This window comes from Poecilia latipinna, unplaced genomic scaffold, assembly GCF_001443285.1.
Source record: "Poecilia latipinna isolate Pla-1442-1.1 unplaced genomic scaffold, P_latipinna-1.0 Scaffold40, whole genome shotgun sequence".
NCBI classification, from domain to species: Eukaryota; Metazoa; Chordata; class Actinopteri; order Cyprinodontiformes; family Poeciliidae; genus Poecilia; species Poecilia latipinna.
In genome coordinates, this window is record NW_015112656.1 from 644,076 (window position 1) to 666,304 (window position 22,229).

A 22,229-nucleotide genomic window follows, 5' to 3' on the forward strand; every position below is an offset into this window, starting at 1 on the left:
ATTGATTGATTGATTGATTTGTTGCCGGAAAACGCACAGTACTGCCCCTTTAAAATGCATTCAAGGTTAATAGGTTTCTATACTGTCATCTCATAAACTAATCATGAATGTCAGGGCCCATATTCACAAAGAATTCTAAGGCTAAAAGTAGCTCCTTGTGACATAATATTAAGAAAAATCTTAGAATTTTACCTTGGTAAGATAAATGTAATTTGCAGTGCATTTTAGGCCTTAAGAAAGCTGCTGCAGTGAGGAGTCTAAGAATGTCTGAAAAAGGAAACGTGGTGTAAGGTCTGCCAGAAGAGCTGTAAAATGGATAGAGGTGTGCCATCAGCAGGCTCTTCTCCTCTGTCCTGTTTAATTTTCTCACACTTCCATTTTCTGTTTGTCATTTTGCCAGATAAAAACAAGCTTATAGAAGCAGCCAATCACAGTGAACTGCTGACAGCTGAGCCTCCAAATAAAATCAAACAGATAAAATGACTAGCATAGAGAGAAGCTGTGATAAATTACAAATGATGATGTAAATGAAGTGTTGATGCAGTCAAGTAATTTAATTCTGCTAACATTAATCATCATGACTCACTTCTTTTAATCCAGTCTAGATTCTATGATTGGTTAATTTCTATCAAGTGATGATGGGGGCATATATTTTTTTTGAGTGTTTTGTTTAGTGTATCAACCAATCACAGTCCCTAGAAGACAGCATATCCCCTAGCAATGGGTCAACCACACCTCCTCATTAAGAGGAAGTTGTCATCTCCTCGCTCAGTGAGTAGGACTCACTGGAAGGCTGAGTGAGGAGCACTGAGAGGACTCTGAGCATGTTTCTCTGGTGTTTCTTTGTTCAGTAGCTCCATGCAACATTAAAGCTGAATAGACCAGTGAGCCTGAAGTATCTTCTTGTTTACCATGTAGACCTGAACAATTCTTAGAGCTCTGTCTGGGTAATGGTGTCAGGGCAACACAGTACCTGGTTCTGCTGTAACAATGTGTTGTTCCTCAGCTGGGTCTGGACATGGAGGAACTGCAGGACATCGAGGAAGACGCCGGCCTAGGAAACGGAGGCCTGGGCCGCCTTGCTGGTGAGTGTTGGGTTAAATCCTGACGGACGTCTTCCAGCTCACAGACTCCTGCTTGTGTTCTCTGCAGCTTGTTTCCTGGACTCCATGGCCTCCCTGGGGCTTGCGGCTTATGGATATGGAATCCGTTATGAGTTCGGTATCTTCAATCAGAAAATCATCAATGGCTGGCAGGTATGGACCAAAGATGAATGATTCTTTTTTCATTCTTCTGGACCAGATGAAGAAGCATCACACTCAGCTTGTCAGAATTCATATTAAGCTTTGTAACATAACTAAATTCACATAAAACAATTCACATAAAACAACCCCCCATTTTATTAACCCATTTTGGTTAATAAAATGTATGAACAAATTGGAACCAGAAATCTCACTTCATTCGCTCACATCTGAACTTCATTCACATCTCTGAAGAAAACCAGAGGGACATCCTCCAAACTGGTTTTCTTCTATCCTTCCTTGTGTCCTTTCTTCTTTCCTCCTCTCTCCTAACCTTCTTTTTACTGCTTGCTGTACCCTTACTCGTTTTAGACTTTCTTTCTGTCCTTAATGTGTTCTTCCTCTCTCGCATCCTTTATTCTCTCCTTTATTCTGTCCTATTTTCCTTCCCTCCTTGTGTTCTTTTCCTACTCTGTCCTTCCTTCCTTCCTTTTTTCATTTCAGTTTGAAGCATACTGCCTGTAACATATCGAGTGAACTTTTGAACCGGTAGTTTATATTTTGTGCTGGTAGTTTGTATTTTAAAGTGGTCATTAAGTAGAAAGAACTCCAGAGATTTGAGTTTGTGAAAGTCTGGAATATCCATGTGGAAATGAAGGGACCAGGATATGTGAGTGGGTTTAATGTTTCACTCACTGATCCAAAATTCTGTGGTGAGGTGTCCACTGGACCACTGTAGCGCGTGAAAGGCAGCATGAAGACATATCAGCAGTGAGTGTGCAGGAGTAACAGCTCGTGGTGTTTCCTGACTTCCTATCCACAGGTAGAGGAAGCGGACGACTGGCTGCGCTACGGGAACCCCTGGGAGAAGGCTCGACCTGAGTACATGCGTCCGGTCCACTTCTACGGCAGGGTGGAACACACATGTGAAGGAGTGAAATGGGTCGACACACAGGTTGGTTGGTGCAGACACAAAAGTCACACAAGTTCTGGATAAAAACTGCTCCATTTGTTTTTTATTCTGCTGTAAATCACTTGTCTCCAGAAAAAGAGAAAAAGTTGAATCTGTTGTTTGTGATTTAGGATTATGAACTGGGCTACAGTCGGTATCCATTCCCAGATAGTTTATTTTGGGCATCATGTTTCTAACATCTGAACTGACTTTAAGGTTTGACAGAAATAACTGGAAACACACCAAGACAGTGTCCTGCTGGGATCCAAACCAAATCCTGGTATACTGATTCTGCTTCCACAAACAAAGAATTTCAGTGTACTTTTGTTTCATGTGATGCTGATATTTCTGGAGTATCATCATCTCACCCAAAAAGAAACTTCATTAGAAAGAGCCCTTTCAAATCCATGGCTCTGGTTGCATTGAAATAAAAGAAAGAAAAAAAACTTCTCCACAATAAGACATGCTTTTTATATCCAGACATTTATAAATGCCAGACTTTTAACTTTTCTGCCAGAAGGACATGGAATAGCTCAGATAAGATGTTGGACTTGCTCACCTTCACCCTCATGCAGTGATGGACAAATGTTTCTAACATACACAAAAGCCTCTGGACTATTGAAGGACAAATGCCAAACCTATACCGGTAACACTTTATTTGAAGGGGTGTGCATAAGACTGACATGACACTGTCATAAACATGACATAACACCTGTCATGAACATAAAGAAGTCTTTATGAATGTTTATGACAGTTGTCATGAAGTGTCATTCGGTAAATAATGACACTTTTAATGCAAAGTTGCTCTAAAAGTTGCATTGAAAGTCCATTAAAAATGCCAACTTTGCATTAAATTATCATAATTTACTAAATCATGGAAACTGATTTTTTTTTTAATATTGTGTAATAAATTCCTGAGGGTGAGACACAACCTCCTGGCTCTGATAGCTGTGAATTCCCACAGTATAACAGAGTTTCAGCTCCATACATCTTGATGGCTCAATTGTGTTGTTAATCAGTACAGTGTTGATAATAATGGGCCTGACATAGAATATCTTATCAGCAAACACACCTGACCTTAACACCATATGCTTTAACAAAGCTTCATTGTCAGGTGTTATTTAGCAGGTCAGGTGAAACATTAGCATATTTTTCTGATTCAGCTGCCTGGCTTTACATTTTAGTGATGTATCTAATGTACATTACAAGTTCCTATTCCAAGACAAAGTTGTTTGAATGTTTGCAAATTTAAAACTTATTCCTTGAAACCACTTACATTTACAAGTGTATAGTTTTCCTTGCTTATGACTGGGTTTAACTTAAAGAACAGACTCCATAGGAGAGAATCAACAACTAATTTTGAAAAGAATTTCATGGGGCTTAATAAAAACACCCAAATTATTATTATTGTTTTTATTTGGGAATTATTATTACATTAAATTGTATTTCAAAGCACCATCACAACAGTTCTGCTTAACAGTTTGAATCTTGGAGATGTGACACATGGGTTTTTGGGAGGATTGTCCCTTTACTCAGAATTGGTGTATAAATACAAATTCAGTGGTAATTCAGATCTAATTGTAGAAAGATCATGTTAAACCTTTTCTCACTGTGATCCCAGATGACTCCCTAAGATCACTGCAGAGAGCAACAGAATAGCCAGAGTAATGGTTTCTGTTGTTGTTTCCTCCCAGGTAGTTCTGGCTCTGCCCTATGACACCCCGGTTCCTGGCTACAGGAACAACATCGTTAACACCATGAGACTCTGGTCCGCCAAGGCTCCCTGTGAATTTAACCTCAAAGACTGTAAGCATTGTTTGCATTAATGCAGAGGTTCCATAACATGACATGCTGAAAGCCTGCTCAGTGAAACATCTGAGGATATGTGGCCGGTACTGAGAGGAAAACACTGACCTGCTCTGCTACTGCCCCACAGTTAATGTTGGTGGTTACATCCAAGCTGTCCTGGATAGAAACCTGGCTGAGAACATCTCCAGGGTTCTGTACCCCAACGACAATGTGAGTCATTTTATTGTTTCTCGGACACAACCCAGCAACCTCTTTTCATTGTACGTTAAAAGCATGACATTGCTGCAGGGATGCACAATATATCGACACTAACATGGGTGTCAGCCAATGTTAGTCATTTTTAGCATATCATATTGGTCCAGTAAATAAAACTGAACTGATATTAACCCCCTAACTGTTGTCCTCAAAGTACTTGCATATTATCCACTGGGTCCTCATGATAGCTTTAAATTTTCTGAGGTTTATAATAGTAAGGGAAAGTTGATTTGATATGATTGTGGATCAGTGCTGCCCCCAGTGGCCTAATGTCATTAAATATTTCAGTCATATTACCAACACTTGATTCAGAAAGAATCAATAACTGTAAATTCAAAGCAGGTTTGTTAGCACAGTATATGGGATGTTCATTTATATATGCTGCTATATATTTTTCATGAAAGAGAAAATAATGTGATCATAACAGCTCTGTGTTGGTTGCTCAGTTTTTTGAGGGGAAGGAGCTGCGTCTGAAGCAGGAGTACTTTGTTGTAGCAGCGACTCTTCAAGACATCATCCGGCGATTCAAAGCCTCCAAGTTTGGCTCCACAGAGTTTGTGCGATTAGACCTGTCTAAGATGCCAGACAAGGTGACGGCCTCATCACATTCTCACATCCATCCTTGTTTATCCATTACTTTTTGAGATATCCCACTTAAAATATAGATACAATATAGATATTGTATTGTACTTGGTCCTAATGCTGCTTTTTCTTTGTGAACTACATGGATAAATCTTAACCATTCCGTATGTTTCATTTGGGATCATCAAGCATATTTAGCTCCACATGCTGTCAGATGTGACATTCACATTTGATGTGGTCCATAATTATCTGTCCTCTTGTGGTTTGGTTGTGTGTTGTGTGTGTAGGTGGCCATCCAGCTGAACGACACCCACCCTGCTCTCGCTATTCCTGAGCTGATGAGGATCCTTGTGGATATTGAGAAACTTGAGTGGGAGAAGGTAGATGCCATAAAGGGGATGTTCTGACACTAAATTTCAAACTGGAAAAGTTCTTGATACTTGATTAGAGTTCTGTCTAATAATGAACTTAAAATATAATCAATTCCAGCATGATCATTTAAATGCCTTAATTATTTAGGGGTAGAAAAATCTAATATAAAGATGTGGGTATGACATAAACAGTAACATAGTGGGAAGATGACACTCTTCTCTCAACATACCATTTTAGACGAGTTTTAAACTTCCAGCAGCAGCTGCTCACTATTTTGATTCTGAGGTATGATTGCTATGTGAGATACTGCAGGGAGGGATGAGGAGCTCAGTGTTTGTGTGTGCAGCACTTTTAAGTGAAGTTGTGTTCTGCCCTGGGAAAAAGGAAATAGTTCACTTTGTTTGAACTTTGAGGCAAATCAGTAAATGTAAGGATGTATATTTTAATATAATTTTTTATCAAAGCATTATTTATTTTGACAACTCTATTGCAGGATAATTTCCATTGGTTTTACAAATCATGAGTTAATTCCACAGCTTATTGGATCTGTATCATTTTATCAGTTTATTCTGTTGTGGAGTCATTTGGTTGCTTCACAACAATTCTGTATTTCTACCAGGTTAAGGTCAGCAGTATAACTGGGCCTTTGCAGCACTGGTTCAACTATACTGCTGGAGATTTGTTGTTATGCTTCAGTATTGCCTTATTACACGACCCTATATGTACAAAATGTTTCACACGTGGATACAAGAACCTGACTTGGCACAGATGATACCATCTGTGCCAAAAAAAGTTCTCATTTTCAATTTTGGCTTCAGATTTTGCTACATATTACTTTAAAGTTGCATGACCATAGTAAAAAACATATGATGTGACATGAAGTTCACCCAACTTATGAAAATGGGTAACATTTTATGACAATAATTGATTAAAAAGCTCAAAAACGGCAGCTGTTTTGAAAAATGGCCATCATCCTGGAATTCAAGTGGTTAATGTAAAATGAAAAACATACGATCTGAGAGGTCACGCATAATAACTGTTATACTTGTATCCTCAGTTGGATACACTGAAAACCCAAAATCACTAAAATCAGTGAATGCTACATGAAATTCTGAAATTCCTCCAGAAATCTTGTTTTGTTTGATGCAACTTTGAACCGTATATTCATGCTGTTGTCTCTTGAAGCGTCTTCCTTAAACCTTTCCGTATAAGCCGTACAATTTTAGCCTTCCTGACTGCTCTGTCATACTCTCATGGTTTGCAGGCTTGGGACATTGTGATTCGCACTTGTGCCTACACCAACCACACGGTCCTGCCTGAAGCTCTGGAGCGCTGGCCTGTCGACTTGTTCCAGAACCTGCTACCTCGACACTTGGAGATTATTTATGAGATAAACAGGAGACATCTGGAGGTACTGGGGGAGGCGCAGATGTAGTAGGACTTTAAAAACTAGTGATCCCGGGGTGTTGTGGTGGCAGAGGGGTGAAGCACAACCCACATATGGGTTGTGAAGCATACAACCCATATGTGGGTTGTGCTTCACCCCTCTGGCTGGGATTCGAAGCTGTCGCAGGTTCAAATCCCAGCCTGGTGACCTTTGCCGGATGTCTTCCCCCTTCTCTCATTACCCACTTTCCCGTCAATTCACTATCAAATAAAGGTCACTAAACCCACTAAAACCTAAAAAAAAATTGTGATCCCAGTCTTTTACTAAACGAAATGCCTACAGTATACTTAACTGTTATTTGAGGCTGATTTCTTTAGCACCAAAAGCCAGACTAAGCTACCTTCAGAACAAAAAGTATTTTCTTTTTAGTTATACAGCGTCATTTCATAATAAATATAATCTCAAGGCACTTAACAAAAAAAGTAAATTCAATCCAGACATACAGATTAAAAGTTTGTTACATCCGTGCCAATTGATTCTAGTAATCAAACAATGCAGTCAAGTTCAGTTTATTGCTCAAATAGGTTAAAACAGTTTTGTAAGTAAACGCCAAGGATTGCATCAAGCCTCTGACTTGCAGAACCAGCACTGAGCCAAGGCATCTGCCATCACAGACCAGGGCAGATGCACATGGCATACACAAAAAAGATGCAGAAGCACTGATCCAGGAGTACTTTCAACGTTAAAAAGAAGATCAGATAGCAGTAGCAGCTCCTTTAGCGGCTTCATCTTGGACGAGTCAAGACAGAAGTCATCCTGCTATTAATGCAGAAACAGATGAAAGTAGAGCATACATAAGAGTGTGACATGAGACGACACCCTGCATGGTCAGGTGTTGACACCAGCACTCATTATAGACTGCAGTCCATAGGTGACACACTCTCAGCACCAAAATAAAGTGTTAAGTAGAAACTGGAAAACACGACCACAGAAAAGGACTGCAATAAATAAATCCATATTCACACCCTTCTACTGACCTCTATTGGGTCCTGTTCCATATAGAAATGGAACATAAAAAAAACAATCTTGATTGGTAATTTTGGATTTTTGGATCTTGTCTTTACAAAATCAGGTTACAAAATGGATCTGGTTATAACTTTTGGCAGAGGTTAATGCAGAGTGATATAAAATCTCTATTCTTCTTCCCCTGTAGCGCATCTCTACCGTCTACCCTGGAGATCATGACCGTCTGCGCCGAATGTCTTTGATCGAGGAGGGAAACGTGAAGAAAATCAACATGGCTCACCTGTGCATTGTGGGGTCTCACGCCGTCAATGGAGTGGCCCGCATCCATTCAGAAATCATCAAAAACACTGTGTGAGTAACAAAACCTGAGTCCATCTTCCTCTGTAATTATCAAGTCTTTGAATTTGATGAACAGTGATGACCAAAGTTTAGACAGTGCAACGGTTGTGGTTGAATATTTTTTTTCAAATGTATTCAAAATACAACTTTTTATATTTTTTCAAATGACTTTTATTTGTAAACGCATCAAATGAATAAAAAGAGAAGGATTATATTGATAATTTTTCATATTCTGTACTTTGTATCACTGGTGATCCTGCCGTGGTTTGTGTTTATTCCAGCTTCCACCTACTTTTAGAGAACTGGCCACAGATTGTCAGTGATGTTAAGATCTGATATTTGTGACAATCTTCTCCATCATGTTGGAAAAATACAGATCATCAGATTGTTCTGGATTATTTGTAGATGTTGTTCTTGGAGGATCCCACTATTGGAGTTGTGAATCAGGCCACTCCCTCAGATAAGAAGCAACTCTGAACTGTTTGTTATTCAATCTGAACTGGTGTTGGAATGACACAGGATTTGTGAACTTTTCTTCTCTGACAAGAGATATCTAGACTTCTCTAACAACTACAAAGATGATTCGTCAGACAAACTAAAAACCTGACCAGTCTTCTGCTGTCTATCTTTGTACTTTGTGCTGGATTTCAGTCTTTCCTTGGTAGATTCTTAGACAGAAGTTAGTCGCTGCCTTTCTTGTTAAAAGGCTGTTTTCAAAAAGAGCCAGTGTGCCTGGAGAGAACCCCATATGCACAAGTGGAATATGCAGAAACTCCATGCAGAAAGACCTACTGCTGCAGTTCAGTGCAAGATTTATTCACCCTCATGGGACAATTATCTTCAGACCTTCTTCTGTGTTGAAACAAAGTGATGATGGCTGCATGATTTTATTGGAGACAACTATGGCTAACACAAGAAAACTGATTTCAAGCACATCTTTTGTATCCAATTAGACTGAATAAGCTTCATCTGGCCTGATGACATGTCAGATGTCAAATTGAGCCATGGACTTTTGGCCATGGCTCAATTTTTTTTTCTTTTCTTAATGTTTTGACCTTATTTACAAAGAAACACATCTGAGTGTGGTTGGACCTCTTCTCCAGGTTCAAGGACTTCTACGACTTGGATCCTCAGAAATTCCAGAACAAGACCAATGGGATCACACCCAGGCGATGGCTGGTCATGTGCAACCCGGGCCTGGCTGAGGTCATTGCTGAGGTGTGTGCTGATGATCTCTCAGGATTATATGGAAAGTCATTTTAGTTTTATATTTGAGTAATTTACCTAAAAAAATAATCGAATTCTAAATCAAAGCCTTTTGGCTAACAATTGGTTATTTTCTTCCACAAAAATTATATTGAAATATGAATAATAATGAAGAGTTGACAGAGTGACAGCATAACGTTTTAAAGGATGAACGAACTGTGCGTGAGTTGACCCCAGCTGTTGCTTTATCTTGGGAAGTTGTTCCGTCTTTGTAGACCAATGACATGATGATGATCTGTATCATCTGTTAGAGAACTGCAGGAATTTTCTTCTTCAGTTCGACTCATAAAGTTCTTTACATGTGCCTATATCTTTGAGTTAATTTTTTTTTTTTTGGTAAGGTAATTTTATTTATATAGCACATTTTCAGCAACAAGGCAATTCAAAGTGTGAACCGTTCTCAGGAAATCTATCTCTGTATTGGTTTTATAATTTTATGATTAATATTTTGAATGAGTTTTTATTGGTTTTACTTTAGTTAAGGTTTTTATTGTAGTTCTGTCGTACTTTGAGATTTACGTGTAAAGTGCATTATAATTAAAATCGTATTATGTTTCCGTGTTATTTAAATTTTTTTGACTCACTCTCTGACCTGCTTAACTTCCAGAGAATCGGTGAGGATTACATCTGTGACCTGGACCAGCTCAAGAAGCTTTTGGATTTTGTGAATGATGACGCCTTCATTAGAGATGTTGCAAAAATCAAACAAGTAATTGCTGAATAATTAAATCAGGGTTTATTAAATTTATTTTGTTTGGTTTTTACATTGTGTCTGTCTGCTTGAACCTTAAGGAGAACAAGCTGAAGTTTGCTGCCCACCTGGAGGAGCACTACAAGGTGAAGATCAACCCCAACTCCATGTTTGATGTGCAGGTGAAGAGGATCCATGAGTACAAAAGGCAGCTGCTCAACTGTCTGCACATCATCACATTCTACAACCGTAAGCTGTGCAGAAATGAATGTAGGTTTGTTATTTGAGGAGAAAAAATTTTAATGTTAATGGTGTTTTTTTTCAATCAGGTATTAAAAACGAGCCCAATAAGTTATGGACCCCTAGGACTATCATGATTGGAGGAAAGGTAAGCAGCTCTGTTCTTTTCTCTGAAATATACTTGCATGATAGTTGCAGAAGATTAGTAATTAAACATAATCAGTGTCTGTCCCCACTACACGCAGGTCAGGTCCCCTGTCTATAACCCCGTCCCCTCAGAAACCTGAAGCCTTTACTCCAGTTTTGATACCTTCAGTTATAGTCAGCACTGTTAGATATTGGTATGTTTCAGTTTTCCCATCACTATGTAAAAAATAATTTCATGGACAAGTAAGATTTGTACTGTGTTAAATCTTACTTGGTCTGAACTGGTTTGCTGCATTTTTCAGTTGCATATCTGAGCAGATAGTGCCTCCCTAATTGGCCTAGTTAAAACCAAATGCTGTATAGAAAGACACATGACATTTTAAAGAAAGTTTATTCCAATTTAATGTCAGACATTGAGAATAAAATGGCTGAATGTCTTTTAGTCAATACTTGTAAATCCCTGCTTTCTGTTCTACTATACATATTTAATATATGATAATTTCCTAAATATAGGCTATGAGACTGCCTGCTAGCCTACACCAAGCTAAGCTAAATGTAGATCATTTTTAACTATCCAATATTACTGGCTTCATTTCAAAGTTTTCAACCTTTTTCAGGAACATATTACTGTACAGTTGAGCACAGAATAGCTGATCAGTTTTATCTGTCTGACCTGCTGTGATGCTTTGTCTTTATTGTTTTCCATAATTTTTGGTTGCTATGTTTCCAGGCAGCTCCAGGCTACCACACTGCAAAAATGATCATCAGGCTGATCACAGCCATCGGGGATGTTGTCAATAATGACCCTGTGGTGGGCGACCGCCTTAAGGTCATCTTCCTGGAGAACTACAGAGTCACTCTGGCTGAAAAGGGTAATTAATAAGTGGTGCTTTAAAAATATAGAAATCCATATCTGTTATTTAGTTGGCAGCTGCAGTACACAGACTGGTCCTGTCTGTGTTGTCTGGCTCCTGTGGAAGCCAGAGTTAACTACAGTGTGTTCCATACGTTTCAGTCATTCCCGCTGCGGACCTATCAGAGCAGATCTCCACAGCTGGCACTGAGGCCTCTGGCACTGGGAACATGAAGTTCATGCTGAACGGCGCCCTCACCATCGGCACCATGGATGGAGCCAATGTGGAGATGGCAGAGGAGGCTGGAGAGGAAAATCTCTTCATCTTTGGCATGAGGGTGGAAGATGTGGAGGCAATGGACAAGAAGGGGTGAGTTTCAGCAGGATCTGTTACCCTGAATAAATATGACATCTGGTCATAAAAAAATGGGTATCCTTGAAGTTTTTATTTATACTTGGAGTTTTATTCTCCTGTCTTTGGAAATACAGTAATAGATCAATCTAATCTATATTTATTTTCTCCAACAATCTGGACTCTGTTTGGATGCTTTATGATTGACATGTTTGTGTTTCTTTTGTTTCCATATCTGAATATTGATGTCTTGTCAGATGACATGCCATGACCTTTTGGTTTGCTTTGTCTGTGTCTTGTCCTCAGCTATGATGCCATCTGTTACTACAACCGTATCCCTGAGCTGAAGCAGGCCATGGACCAGATATCTGCAGGCTTCTTCAGCCCTGGAGAGCCTGAGCTTTTCAAAGACCTGGTCAACATGCTGATGCACCATGACAGGTAATGTGGAAAATCTGTGGAAGTTGTTGGTCACACGGCTACTTTTGTTGAATGTTATCAGCAATGTGAAATGGCATGAAATGATCATCTAAAATCATGACGAACATTTGAATAATTTGGCCCACTTCATGACTCTCAGTGGTTGCTTGTGCTGCAGGTTCAAAGTGTTTGCAGACTATGAAGACTACATCAAATGCCAGGAGAAGGTCAACGCGCTCTACAAGGTCAGTGGGTCAACACTTAAAGAAATGTCTTCACTAGGGCTGCACCGACCGCAATTATAGATCAAAGCAGAGTCTTGCGTAAAAATGGTCCAGTCAAAGTCTAGATCCAAACTCAATTGGGAATCTGTGGAAAGGCCTAAAAATTTATATTTGTAGATATTCTGTCTAATGTGACAGGACTTCTTGTATTTCTGTTAAATAACACTCACACACAGAATAAGTGTTGTTTTTGATGTCTCCCTCCTCTCTGTTTACCAGAACCCTAAGGAGTGGACCAAGAAGGTGATCCATAACATCGCTGGCTGTGGAAAATTCTCCAGTGACCGCACCATCTCCCAGTACGCAAGAGAGATCTGGGGGATGGAACCCAGTTTGGAGAAGATTGCTGCCCCAGATGACCCTCGCTAAAGCGCGACAGCTGCTTCTATCCTCCACTGTAGCTTGCCATGTGCTTAGCCTCCCCCCACACCCACCCCCCACCCTGTAGCCTCCTCACTTTGCACTGTGGCATTGCTTCCTGACAGGATGAGTCTGTCCAGCCTCAATGGTTCCTGTTTTCTCTCTTCACTGGAAGAACATCTTACTAGACAGGGAGAGACTTAGTTTTTAACTTTGAAGTGATTTCAGTAAGATGATAGAAACTTTGCTAACTTGAGTTGTTGAAAATATCCTCTATCTGTTGTTATTATTATTACAACAGGAACAGTAAAGACTTTCTTCCCTTTTCGGTGTTTTTGGTTAAACACAGGGACGTTTTGACCTGGATTCCCACATTCCTCCACTGAAAGCCAGCAGATTAACCTCAACACTTTTCTTCCAAACATGTTATGTCTTGTTGTAGACCAAGGAAGGGAGGGAAAGGTCAAAGGGCATCCCAGTCACATGACATTTCAGTGACTGGATGGCTTTAAAGGAAGCCATTTTTCCATATTTGCAGCATGTCCATGTTTATGTGAGGACTTCATATTAAAGAAATATTGACTGTTTAGTGTTTTCTGGTGTTAGCTGAATGTAACCATTTCTCTGTAATGATATGAATATATAACTATAGAGGAGAGCTTTACTGTATTTAGTTGTGATCTCATCAGCATGTTTGTGTGGCTCATTCATGTTGTCTTCCTAAAAGTGATCTGTTATAAAATAAAACTGCCTTGTTTAACAGTTTTCCTTTGGAAGATGTGTGTATTATCTACTGTTGGTGTGTGTGTGTGTGTGTGTGTGAGAGAAACGGCACACTGTACTGTAACTTCATTCTGTTGTACCTTTGCAGCTTCCACTTGTCTGTCTGCTGCAAAATGGCTAAACAATCAGAAATCTGTTTTGTTTTAATAAATGATGAAACTTGGAGGACTAGTGGACTCACATTTCAACACTAGGCTACTGATTTTTGTGAAACTCCTGAAATTAAATCAAAACATGGAAGATTTCAAAAGTAAAGTAAGGAAGAGAGAAGTAGGAGACACAGAAAACAAAACCTCTCCAGAACCACAGTGATCAAGACAACTCAGATCTGTTGATGATGCTCTTGAATCTCCCTTTAATAAAACAGAACCTGTAGCTGATGCTGGCCTCAGTCAAACAATTGAAAGAGAAACTGCTTCTTAGACACTATGATTTCATCTTTTATTCTTTTACTGTCTGAGTTTTTATTAGTTTTCTTTCTTTTTCCTTAAAAAAAAAATATATATTTATATTATTTATTTTTTTTGCATTGCTGTATTCCTACAGAAATTGCATTGTTGTATAAACAACATTTTGGATTAATTAAAACAGTCAAGATGCACTTTTTCACTGCTCAGAATATTAATAACTGTTGGTTTTTAAACAGAATTTTGTTCAGTTCAGTTTATTCACAGCACAAACCTAAACCAAAGTACTCACTTTTGTTGAAGATAGTAACACAAAAATCATCAGAAGACACTTTGCAGGTCAAAAACAAATTAGTCTCCTACAATATATGTATCTCCTAAATAATAATTATATAAAAAATAAATTAAAAATTACCCTTAAAACTCTTTACAATGTGGACTTGAGGATAAAATAGCTGATCAATCATCAGAATAGAGATTACTAATGATTTTTAACATATTTTCCCATCATTCTGGGGAAAAAGGTATTAATCAAATCATGACATCACATCATATTCCCTCTTTGGTTTCCAGGATCTTCACTTTGCTTTAAATCTTTGTCTTTAGTCCTACCCACATGTGGATGACTGAGAGTCACAGCCTGTCCCCACCTTCAGACCCCGCGCTCAGATTAAAGGCTCATTCCGCCCTGCAGGATCTCTTGCTTCCCTCCACCTGATCTCCATGGAGATGGACTGCCATGCTTATGGTAAGACTTATCTCTTTCATTTCATTTCCATAGGATAATGCATTTAAGATAAATTTCACATTATTCATAGTCTACAAAATGTTGAGCAACAGACTGCTTATGGATCATAAACACAGGATTTAACTTCATATCAATTTATTCGTAGCATAATAATAAACAACACTAAACTATGCAGGTATATTTCCAAACTGTTTCAGAATAATTTTTACCAGTTTCACCTGGTAGTGCATTACAAGATTATTCATCAGCAAATATTAAATGATGATTAATATCATAACATCAGGAGTGTTTTGGAGTGTTGACCAGGTGTGTGTGTGTGACTGTTTTACACACTGACAATAAAAATCATTTCATTAGAAGTTTAATGCGTCACTCTGCTGATGTTGTGAGAACAAATCTGCTCTTTCAGCCTGTATTAACGAAACCAATAAATTAACATAACTCACAATATTAAATTTTTTAAACAATTTCTAGGTGCTTTATATTGAAAATAAAAAGACAGTGGCCAGTTTTTATTTTGGGACTCAGTCAATAAAAAAATATCTCTAGATATTAGAGTGATTAAAAAAAATCTAATTAATTGCAGGCTTTGGAATTAAAGAATCATAATTCATCACACTTAGCTAATAGCTATTTAAATTCAGTTCAGTTTTGTTCCAATGCTGAATCAATAAACAGAAATATGTTCATCAATGTTTACAGTGGAAAGTGGAATTTGTAGTTTTGTTTGCATGCAGGGGTTCGTCCAACCTTCAACAAACAGATGAAAATGTCTAACATAAGTAAAGTTGCAGTTTTACTCTTCATATATTTCTAAATCATCCAACTATGATAAGAAAATATTATTTTGTAATAATGGTGCAGTCATTACAGACACCGCATTTTATTAGAAATGTGAGATTACAGGTTTCCTTTCATCTCGGTCTGAATGCTGCATAATTACCCAAAAGGCAAAATAAAAAACAGAAATCATTCTGCAATAAAAGCATGATAACATAGCAACACTGGCCTGATCATCTTAAACTCTGTTTTCTCATCTTGTCATCGTCACCACATATATCAGATTTGAAATGTTGCGGCTTTGTGGTAACATTTACTTATAAAATCTACCCTCACATATGCCGTTATTCTTATGATCATGTTGATCATCTCTCCATCCATCACTGTGGTTCATAGCTTCATGGCTTCATGGTGTTCTGCACCGGCCATGGATCATAGATCAGGCCAGTCTATCTATATTATATTATATTTATACTGAACATTTTATTTTTATAACCACCTTTGTACACCTGTAAATACATATTTATACCCTGTATAGCACTTTTGGAAAGATGCAAACTACATTTCGTTGCTTGTACTTGTGACGGTGCAATGACAATAAAGTTGAATTCTATTCTATCATTTATTTGCACTTGAACATCTGAGGTTTACATATTCAAACATTAATTCAGATGTTATATTTTTACACTCCTCAGTATGATGAAATGCATTAACTTTTTTTTAGTCTCTTATAAAAAAGAATATTCTTTAGCAATTAACTAATGAGAATTGATGGGTGAATGTATAATGGCTGATTCACTCAGCTGTCTGGTACCCTGTATGGTTGTTTTTTCTTGTATCCTAGAGCTAGACTCCATAGATGTCCCTCCTCTCACCCCAACCAGTAAGGAAGTCCTGAGCAAGGCTGTTCAGGCCAGTTTCTCTGGTTTTGCCCAGGAGATTATCAACCACCACTTTCCACAGGGTAAACTTTCTACAACCTCAACTTGGTTTATTTCTGGGTTGTTCTATTTAAATGGATTTGTATTATGACCTCTGAATTATGTACCTCGTGTATCTACATGTCTAGATCCAAGCTTGTGGTCAGAATGGGAGGTGAGCCACTGGTTGGACTGGTGCCAGGCTGAGTTCGGCCTCCATGGCTCAGAGCTGAGGGGTCTGCAGGGCAGCCAGCTGTGTGGGCTGGACAGGGAGGCCTTCCTGGGCCTGATGGCCGACTGCACTGCAGGAGAGATCCTGTGGGAGCACCTGGAGACCCTGAGGGGGGGTAAACAGTTCTCAACTCAACACATCCAGCTGTTCACCAACAGCTGGGCTGCATGTTCATACAAATATAAATGACTGATTCTGCTGAGTCCCACTGCAATGACAGAACTGCACAACAAACATATAATGATGATGTTTTCCCTTCTGCCATCTTGATAACATATAGCATATATATATGATAGATAGATAGATGGATAGATAGATAGATAGATAGATAGATAGATAGATAGATAGATAGATAGATAGATAGATAGATAGATAGATAGATAGATAGATAGATAGATAGATATTCTCCAAATCATAGTTGAAAGTTGGATTGAGCTGGTACCAGACATTTTATTTCATCATTTCTTTGTATTAAACTCTAAATCATTTTTTAAAATCTGTTTAAAGTTGCTGATGTTGCTGTGAAAGCTATGAGGATCACAGTGCAGCTGTTATTGTTTTAAAATAACTCCTCCAGAGAACGACCATAACTTCAGCTCTTCATTAAGCAGCAGCAGAGCGTCATGTTCCTACCAGCTTCAGCACACAGGTAGCTCTAGATTTCTCTTTCCTTTTGACTGTCAACAGCTCAGTAGCTGGGCTCTGACCAGCGTTACAGTTCAGTATCTTTTCCCCTCAGAGAACTACTCAGACTACATCCAGGATCAACAGAATGAGAGACTTCACTATCATTCAGCTCACAGTTCAGACCTCCACACTCTGGATCCAGTTTCTGCCCCACGTGAAGGTCACAGTCTGATGAACGCAGAGGAATCCATCAGTTCTGCTTTTCTGATACCAGAAATACACAGAGGTAAAAAACCATCATTCATAAAAAAACCTCCTCATTATTATTTCATTGTTGTCATTACAGAAGGGCTACATCACTTTCTACAGTGAGACTGTTCACTTTCAACTAGGAGAACTTTGTTACTGTTGCATGTCTGAGTGTGATAAAATCAACACAAAGCAGAATAGATGCAAGCTTAACATTTACTTCACCAACATGCAGAAAATCTTCATGCTGACGGACATCTTTTATTTACATTCTCCTTCCAGCCTCCAATACACGAACGAATCTTAGCATTTGCCTTTTTTGTGCTACATTGAAAATAATAAGATTTTTTGCAAGCCTTTAAGTACATTTAAAAACAAAGTTAATAACCTTCAGCTGCTGATTTGGCTTTTGAAAACCTCCAAGTTAACAGCTACAAAAGTAATGAAAATAAAATGGAATTTAATTTAGTTCACACTTCCATTGCATCTGTCCCTGCAGTCTGACTCACTTCTCACATAAAAATCACTCAACACAGTTTGTCATGAGGTAAGAACACTTGATGAAAACATGCAAAAGCACAGGTCAGAACATCATGGACACATCATTCATGAATTTAAATAAAGAACAGTCCTGGAGGAAAACCTGTTAGATGATCAGTTTCAGCAGGAGAGTAACCTTAAACATACAGCCAGAGTTAGAGTGAAATGTTAGATCAAAACAAATGTATGTGTTAGAGTGGCCCAGTCAAAGTTCAGACATTAATACAATTGAAAATCTGTGGAAAAACTTGCAAACTGAGAAAAATGAACAAAGCCCAGAGGTCGTCTCCCTCAGGTTAACAGCTAAGTGCCTCAGCTGGAGTTTCTCAGCTAGAGAAGAGAAACATCACATTAACAGAACTTTACATAATTCTTTCAATAAAAATAGCATTTTTTAAGTTTTATTCTTTTAACCCATATACTTTATAAAACAGTGAACTCTGACCATATCTTGAGTTTCTGTCCCTGCTTTCTTGCAGAAACACACTTGGAGGAGAGGGTTGCTACCAGCAGACGGCCCCGCACCGTCAGGCCACGGGCTTTGACTGTTCCCCTCACTGATTTACAGCCTCTGGACGACAGAGTGCCTGATGATGCCTTCATGCTGCCACAGAAACACGGGAGCTTCAAAGACTATGTAGGCAGCAAAACACATGTGGGCAAAGCTGTGATACCAGCAGCCATTTTAGCTGGTTACACTGGTTAGTACAGCTGTGTGGACAGAGACACTCATTTTGTCTGTCCAGGTTTATGCATTAATCAGCTGATCCTTCCTCCCACAGGTAGTGGGCCAATCCAGCTGTGGCAGTTTCTGCTGGAGCTCCTAACAGATCGCAGCTGTCAGTCCTGCATCAGCTGGACTGGAGATGAGTGGGAATTCAAACTGACCGACCCTGATGAGGTAAGAACCTGCTGATCTTCCTGTTGGTTCATCTAAACCATCTCTGCTGATCAGTAACAGGAAGGTGACTCAGTTTAATGTAAAACAGAGACTCCTATCAGAGGGACTGAACAGCTTCACATAAATAGAGAGAGCAATGGATCCAACAGTGAAAGTTGAGATATTTCTTTAGGTGGGGTTCTGTGAGTAGCTATGAGTAGTCAATAGCCTCTTTCACAAAACATTCCTGTTGTAAACCTGATGCCTGAGGTTCCTCTGGCCATCCATAGCAAACAGGTGGAGCTTCTGAAATGAGCAGGTCTGCTTCTCATGCCGGCCATTTTACAGTAACAATGGAGGCTGAAGTCAGTTTAGTGAAACTGACTGAACGGTAGCTTAGGAAGGTAAACTTGGTCAGTTTAGTGAAACTAAACTGACCAAGTGCTTCTAATTCCTTCTAGTTCTAATTCTAAAACTAAAATATGTTTTCCTTTCAACTCTTCTCATTGGATTCTGAGTTTTGTTTGTGCTTTCAATAAGTTAGCTGATGTTAGTCAGACTTTTCTAGAGGCAAGCTAGCTTCTGCTAGGTTCAAGTCAGTTAACCTTTACACTCTGGACCTCACTTGGTAAGTCTGACCCATCAGATCTTACCCAGAACACAAGCAGACGAGATACTGAAAGGTTCATTAAAGTGTTTTGGTGGAAGGAGCTAAAATCTCTCCTGCAGGTGGCCTCTTAGTATCCCCTCTTCTGCTGAGCAACAAGACTTTTTCATTAGATTCTCACCACCAACCTGTGACTACAAAACTTCACTGTGCTGAACCACACACATTGTTGAGGTGACCAAACCATGATCTAAAACAGTCACAACAATTTAAAAATTAATAAAAATGAAAAATAAATAAATAGTCTAATTGCATTGTTCTTGTACATGACGGACACAGATTGCATTTGTCACATTGTGGATGTTCTCTGACGACTATTTGTTTCCCAGGTAGCTCTGCTTTGGGGAAAGAGGAAAAACAAACCCAAGATGAATTATGAGAAACTCAGTCGGGGCCTGCGCTACTACTACGACAAGAACATCATCCGCAAGACAGCCGGCAAGCGCTACGTCTACCGCTTTGTGTGCAACCTGCAGGGCCTGCTGGGATACGAGCCAGGGGAGCTGCATGCCATGTTGGACGTCAGCAGCAAGACGAGCTCAGGAAGGCAATAACCAGAGACCAGTCCAGCAACTCTTTTTTAATAATATTTTATTATTTTTATATGATTGTTGGCAGCAGAAGTGGTGGATCAACATGCTCTGTCTTTCACTGCAAAAATGTCCAAAGAAATAAACATATTTATATTCATGTGGCATTATTTTTTGGGGTGAAGTTGAAGTAAAAAAGTTATCATATTATAATTATTATTATTGCAGGAGTTCCTATGTCCCTATGTAGAGGGATCCCTGCTCCAACACAGCTAAAACAAATAGCTGAAATATTTCCTCAGCATGAAGTCAAGTTATGCAGAGGTCTGGTCATTTGACTGAAATGTTCTGGAGAAGAGATGCAGACAGCAGCAGCTACTATGTCGCCTTTTATTATTATTTTGACGGACTAGCTACGATTATGAAAATTATTTTTATTAGCTAGAGGCTAAATTAAGAAAGACACTTTTTGAAGTGTTTTTGAAGTGAAATTCAGGGGTTGTCTGAATTTCCACAATATGTTGGACAGTCGGCTTTTAAACTGTATGACAGGTAAAATATTTAGAGTTCCCTTCCACAAGGTTTTCATAATAGTTGCTGGAATTTAAACACACTCCTCTGTACAGAACTGGTAGAACTGGGTTAGGTTTGTAGGTCACTTTTCTCACACACTCCTTAAGCTCTGTCTGCAAGTTATTCATGGGAATAAAAATCAGTACTTCGTGTTGGAGTGGCTAATTTTTTAAATCTTTTCTGGCTTGAGATGTTGCTTCACTATAATTAGATCCAATTCAATGCACTTCATTATACCAATTCACAACAAATGTCAAGGTCCCTTACAAAAAAATCCCTTCAATTAAATCACACATACATTCCAGTTGATCCTAGTTATCATACAATATGCTTATTTAATTATTCAAAGCAGATTCAAAAGTTACTATAAGGAAACCCAGCAGAGCATCAAGTCTGACCTGCAGGGTTCAGTCATCCTGGATGAGAACATAGAGACAATCACTTGTGTTGTCTCATTGACTTTACAGCAATCCCTCATACAGAGCGTGCATGTAGTGACAGTGGAGAGGAAAAACTCCTCTTTAACAGGAAGAAACCTCCAGCAGAACCAGAACCTGGCTCAGTATAAGCAGCAATAAAATATATTAAGGTAAATATTATAGATCTCTCTCATTATTTTTGGCATTTAGGAAATAGAAATAAAACTTTTTGCAGTCATAGCTAATTTAAAACAGAAACAGTTTAATATAAACTAAAGTAACAGGAATAAAGGTGATGTGTGAATATTTCTGGGTTCCAGTTTTTATGAATGTGGCTTAGCAAAAAGGGGTTGCCGCTTTGTTTATAATTTTTTGCTTGTTTTTCAGTGTAAACATTCGTTCCTAAACTTAAAGACTTCTGTACATCCACCCAGGGTGTCAGAATGATGGAAGAGTTCTGCATGAGGGTGGAGCACAAATCAAGGGAAAGGAAAATGTCTGAATGCAGTCATTTATGATAATGAATCCTTTATTCTGTTTATTCAGTGTCTACGCAGCCATATGTAGAGATCAGAATGTCTTATTTTAAAGTACCAGCTGACTTGTGATGTGATTTTCTCCATCACAGAGCAGGAGAACTGAAACAGGCAGAGGGAGGATTACTTCCACCACTCACCCTGCCAAGAGCTGCTAATGGAAGAGCCGAGTGTCTGGTGGTCAGCATGGCTGCCACTCAGAACGGAACAGAGCTGAACAATCACATCATCCATGTCATTTACTCTAAAGGAGGGGGCCGGGGGGGATGTGAGTCACAGCAGCAACAAGAGGGAACCACAGAGAGGAGCTAATGTTATCCAAACCATCTCTGGTTTTACCTCATGATGACACATCACTACATGTACCTGTAGAGCACACAGTAAGGCCCAAAGGTATTCCTCCCACAGAGGAATTAGATTTAGGTTTAATCTTTTAATTTGTCCACAATGTGTCTTCTGACTGGAAATAATAGTAATGTTTTGGAACGAGAGAATGGAATCTAAAAGGTAAAGATGGCGCCGAGCCTCAATGTAAATCCAGGTAAATAATCACAATACCAGTGGAAACATTCAAACAGGCGTTTCTATTGATTATTGAGAAAGGTATTAATTAATTTTGACTAAATAGCATGTAATAAAAAATAGTTACTTTAGTTTTTTCGTAACTGCTCTTTCTTTTACGATGTTTTATCATCTTTGAATAAATGAAAATCATTTTAGGGGAGGTTCTCCTTCGACCCCAAACATACAGGGAAAATTTAG

The 22,229-nt window shown here is 38.9% G+C and overlaps 2 protein-coding genes across 4 annotated transcripts in view; both read left to right on the plus strand.

Moving 5' to 3' along the window:
• The window catches only part of pygmb (phosphorylase, glycogen, muscle b), a 22,869-nt gene extending 10,227 nt beyond the window's left edge, over nt 1–12,642 (plus strand). Inside the window, exons 3-20 of the mRNA XM_015047234.1 lie at nt 1,007–1,085; nt 1,153–1,256; nt 2,065–2,196; nt 3,888–3,999; nt 4,130–4,212; nt 4,704–4,847; nt 5,127–5,219; nt 6,476–6,622; nt 7,812–7,975; nt 9,067–9,181; nt 9,837–9,938; nt 10,022–10,169; nt 10,250–10,308; nt 11,038–11,179; nt 11,323–11,530; nt 11,819–11,953; nt 12,111–12,177; nt 12,436–12,642. Of these exons, the coding sequence (XP_014902720.1) occupies nt 1,007–1,085; nt 1,153–1,256; nt 2,065–2,196; nt 3,888–3,999; nt 4,130–4,212; nt 4,704–4,847; nt 5,127–5,219; nt 6,476–6,622; nt 7,812–7,975; nt 9,067–9,181; nt 9,837–9,938; nt 10,022–10,169; nt 10,250–10,308; nt 11,038–11,179; nt 11,323–11,530; nt 11,819–11,953; nt 12,111–12,177; nt 12,436–12,585 (2,184 nt within the window). The 3' untranslated portion in view covers nt 12,586–12,642. The remainder of the gene's footprint in view (nt 1–1,006; nt 1,086–1,152; nt 1,257–2,064; nt 2,197–3,887; nt 4,000–4,129; nt 4,213–4,703; nt 4,848–5,126; nt 5,220–6,475; nt 6,623–7,811; nt 7,976–9,066; nt 9,182–9,836; nt 9,939–10,021; nt 10,170–10,249; nt 10,309–11,037; nt 11,180–11,322; nt 11,531–11,818; nt 11,954–12,110; nt 12,178–12,435) is intronic.
• Nucleotides 12,643–12,882: 240 nt separating this feature from the next.
• LOC106956417 (protein c-ets-2-A-like) lies at nt 12,883–22,103 on the plus strand. 3 transcript variants are annotated; one of them, XM_015047246.1, is made up of 8 exons: nt 12,883–14,514; nt 16,139–16,258; nt 16,364–16,561; nt 17,024–17,095; nt 17,186–17,359; nt 18,342–18,563; nt 18,645–18,763; nt 19,739–22,103. In XM_015047246.1, exons 1-8 carry the CDS (start codon nt 14,490–14,492, stop codon nt 19,961–19,963), a joined length of 1,155 nt encoding a protein of 384 aa, XP_014902732.1. In that variant the 5' UTR covers nt 12,883–14,489; the 3' UTR covers nt 19,964–22,103. The 3 variants fall into 3 exon arrangements, with proteins under 3 accessions (XP_014902732.1, XP_014902748.1, XP_014902741.1); XM_015047262.1 differs by having other exon boundaries at nt 19,743–19,880; XM_015047255.1 differs by lacking the exon at nt 17,024–17,095 and having other exon boundaries at nt 17,198–17,359.
• The last annotated feature ends 126 nt before the right edge of the window (nt 22,104–22,229 follow it).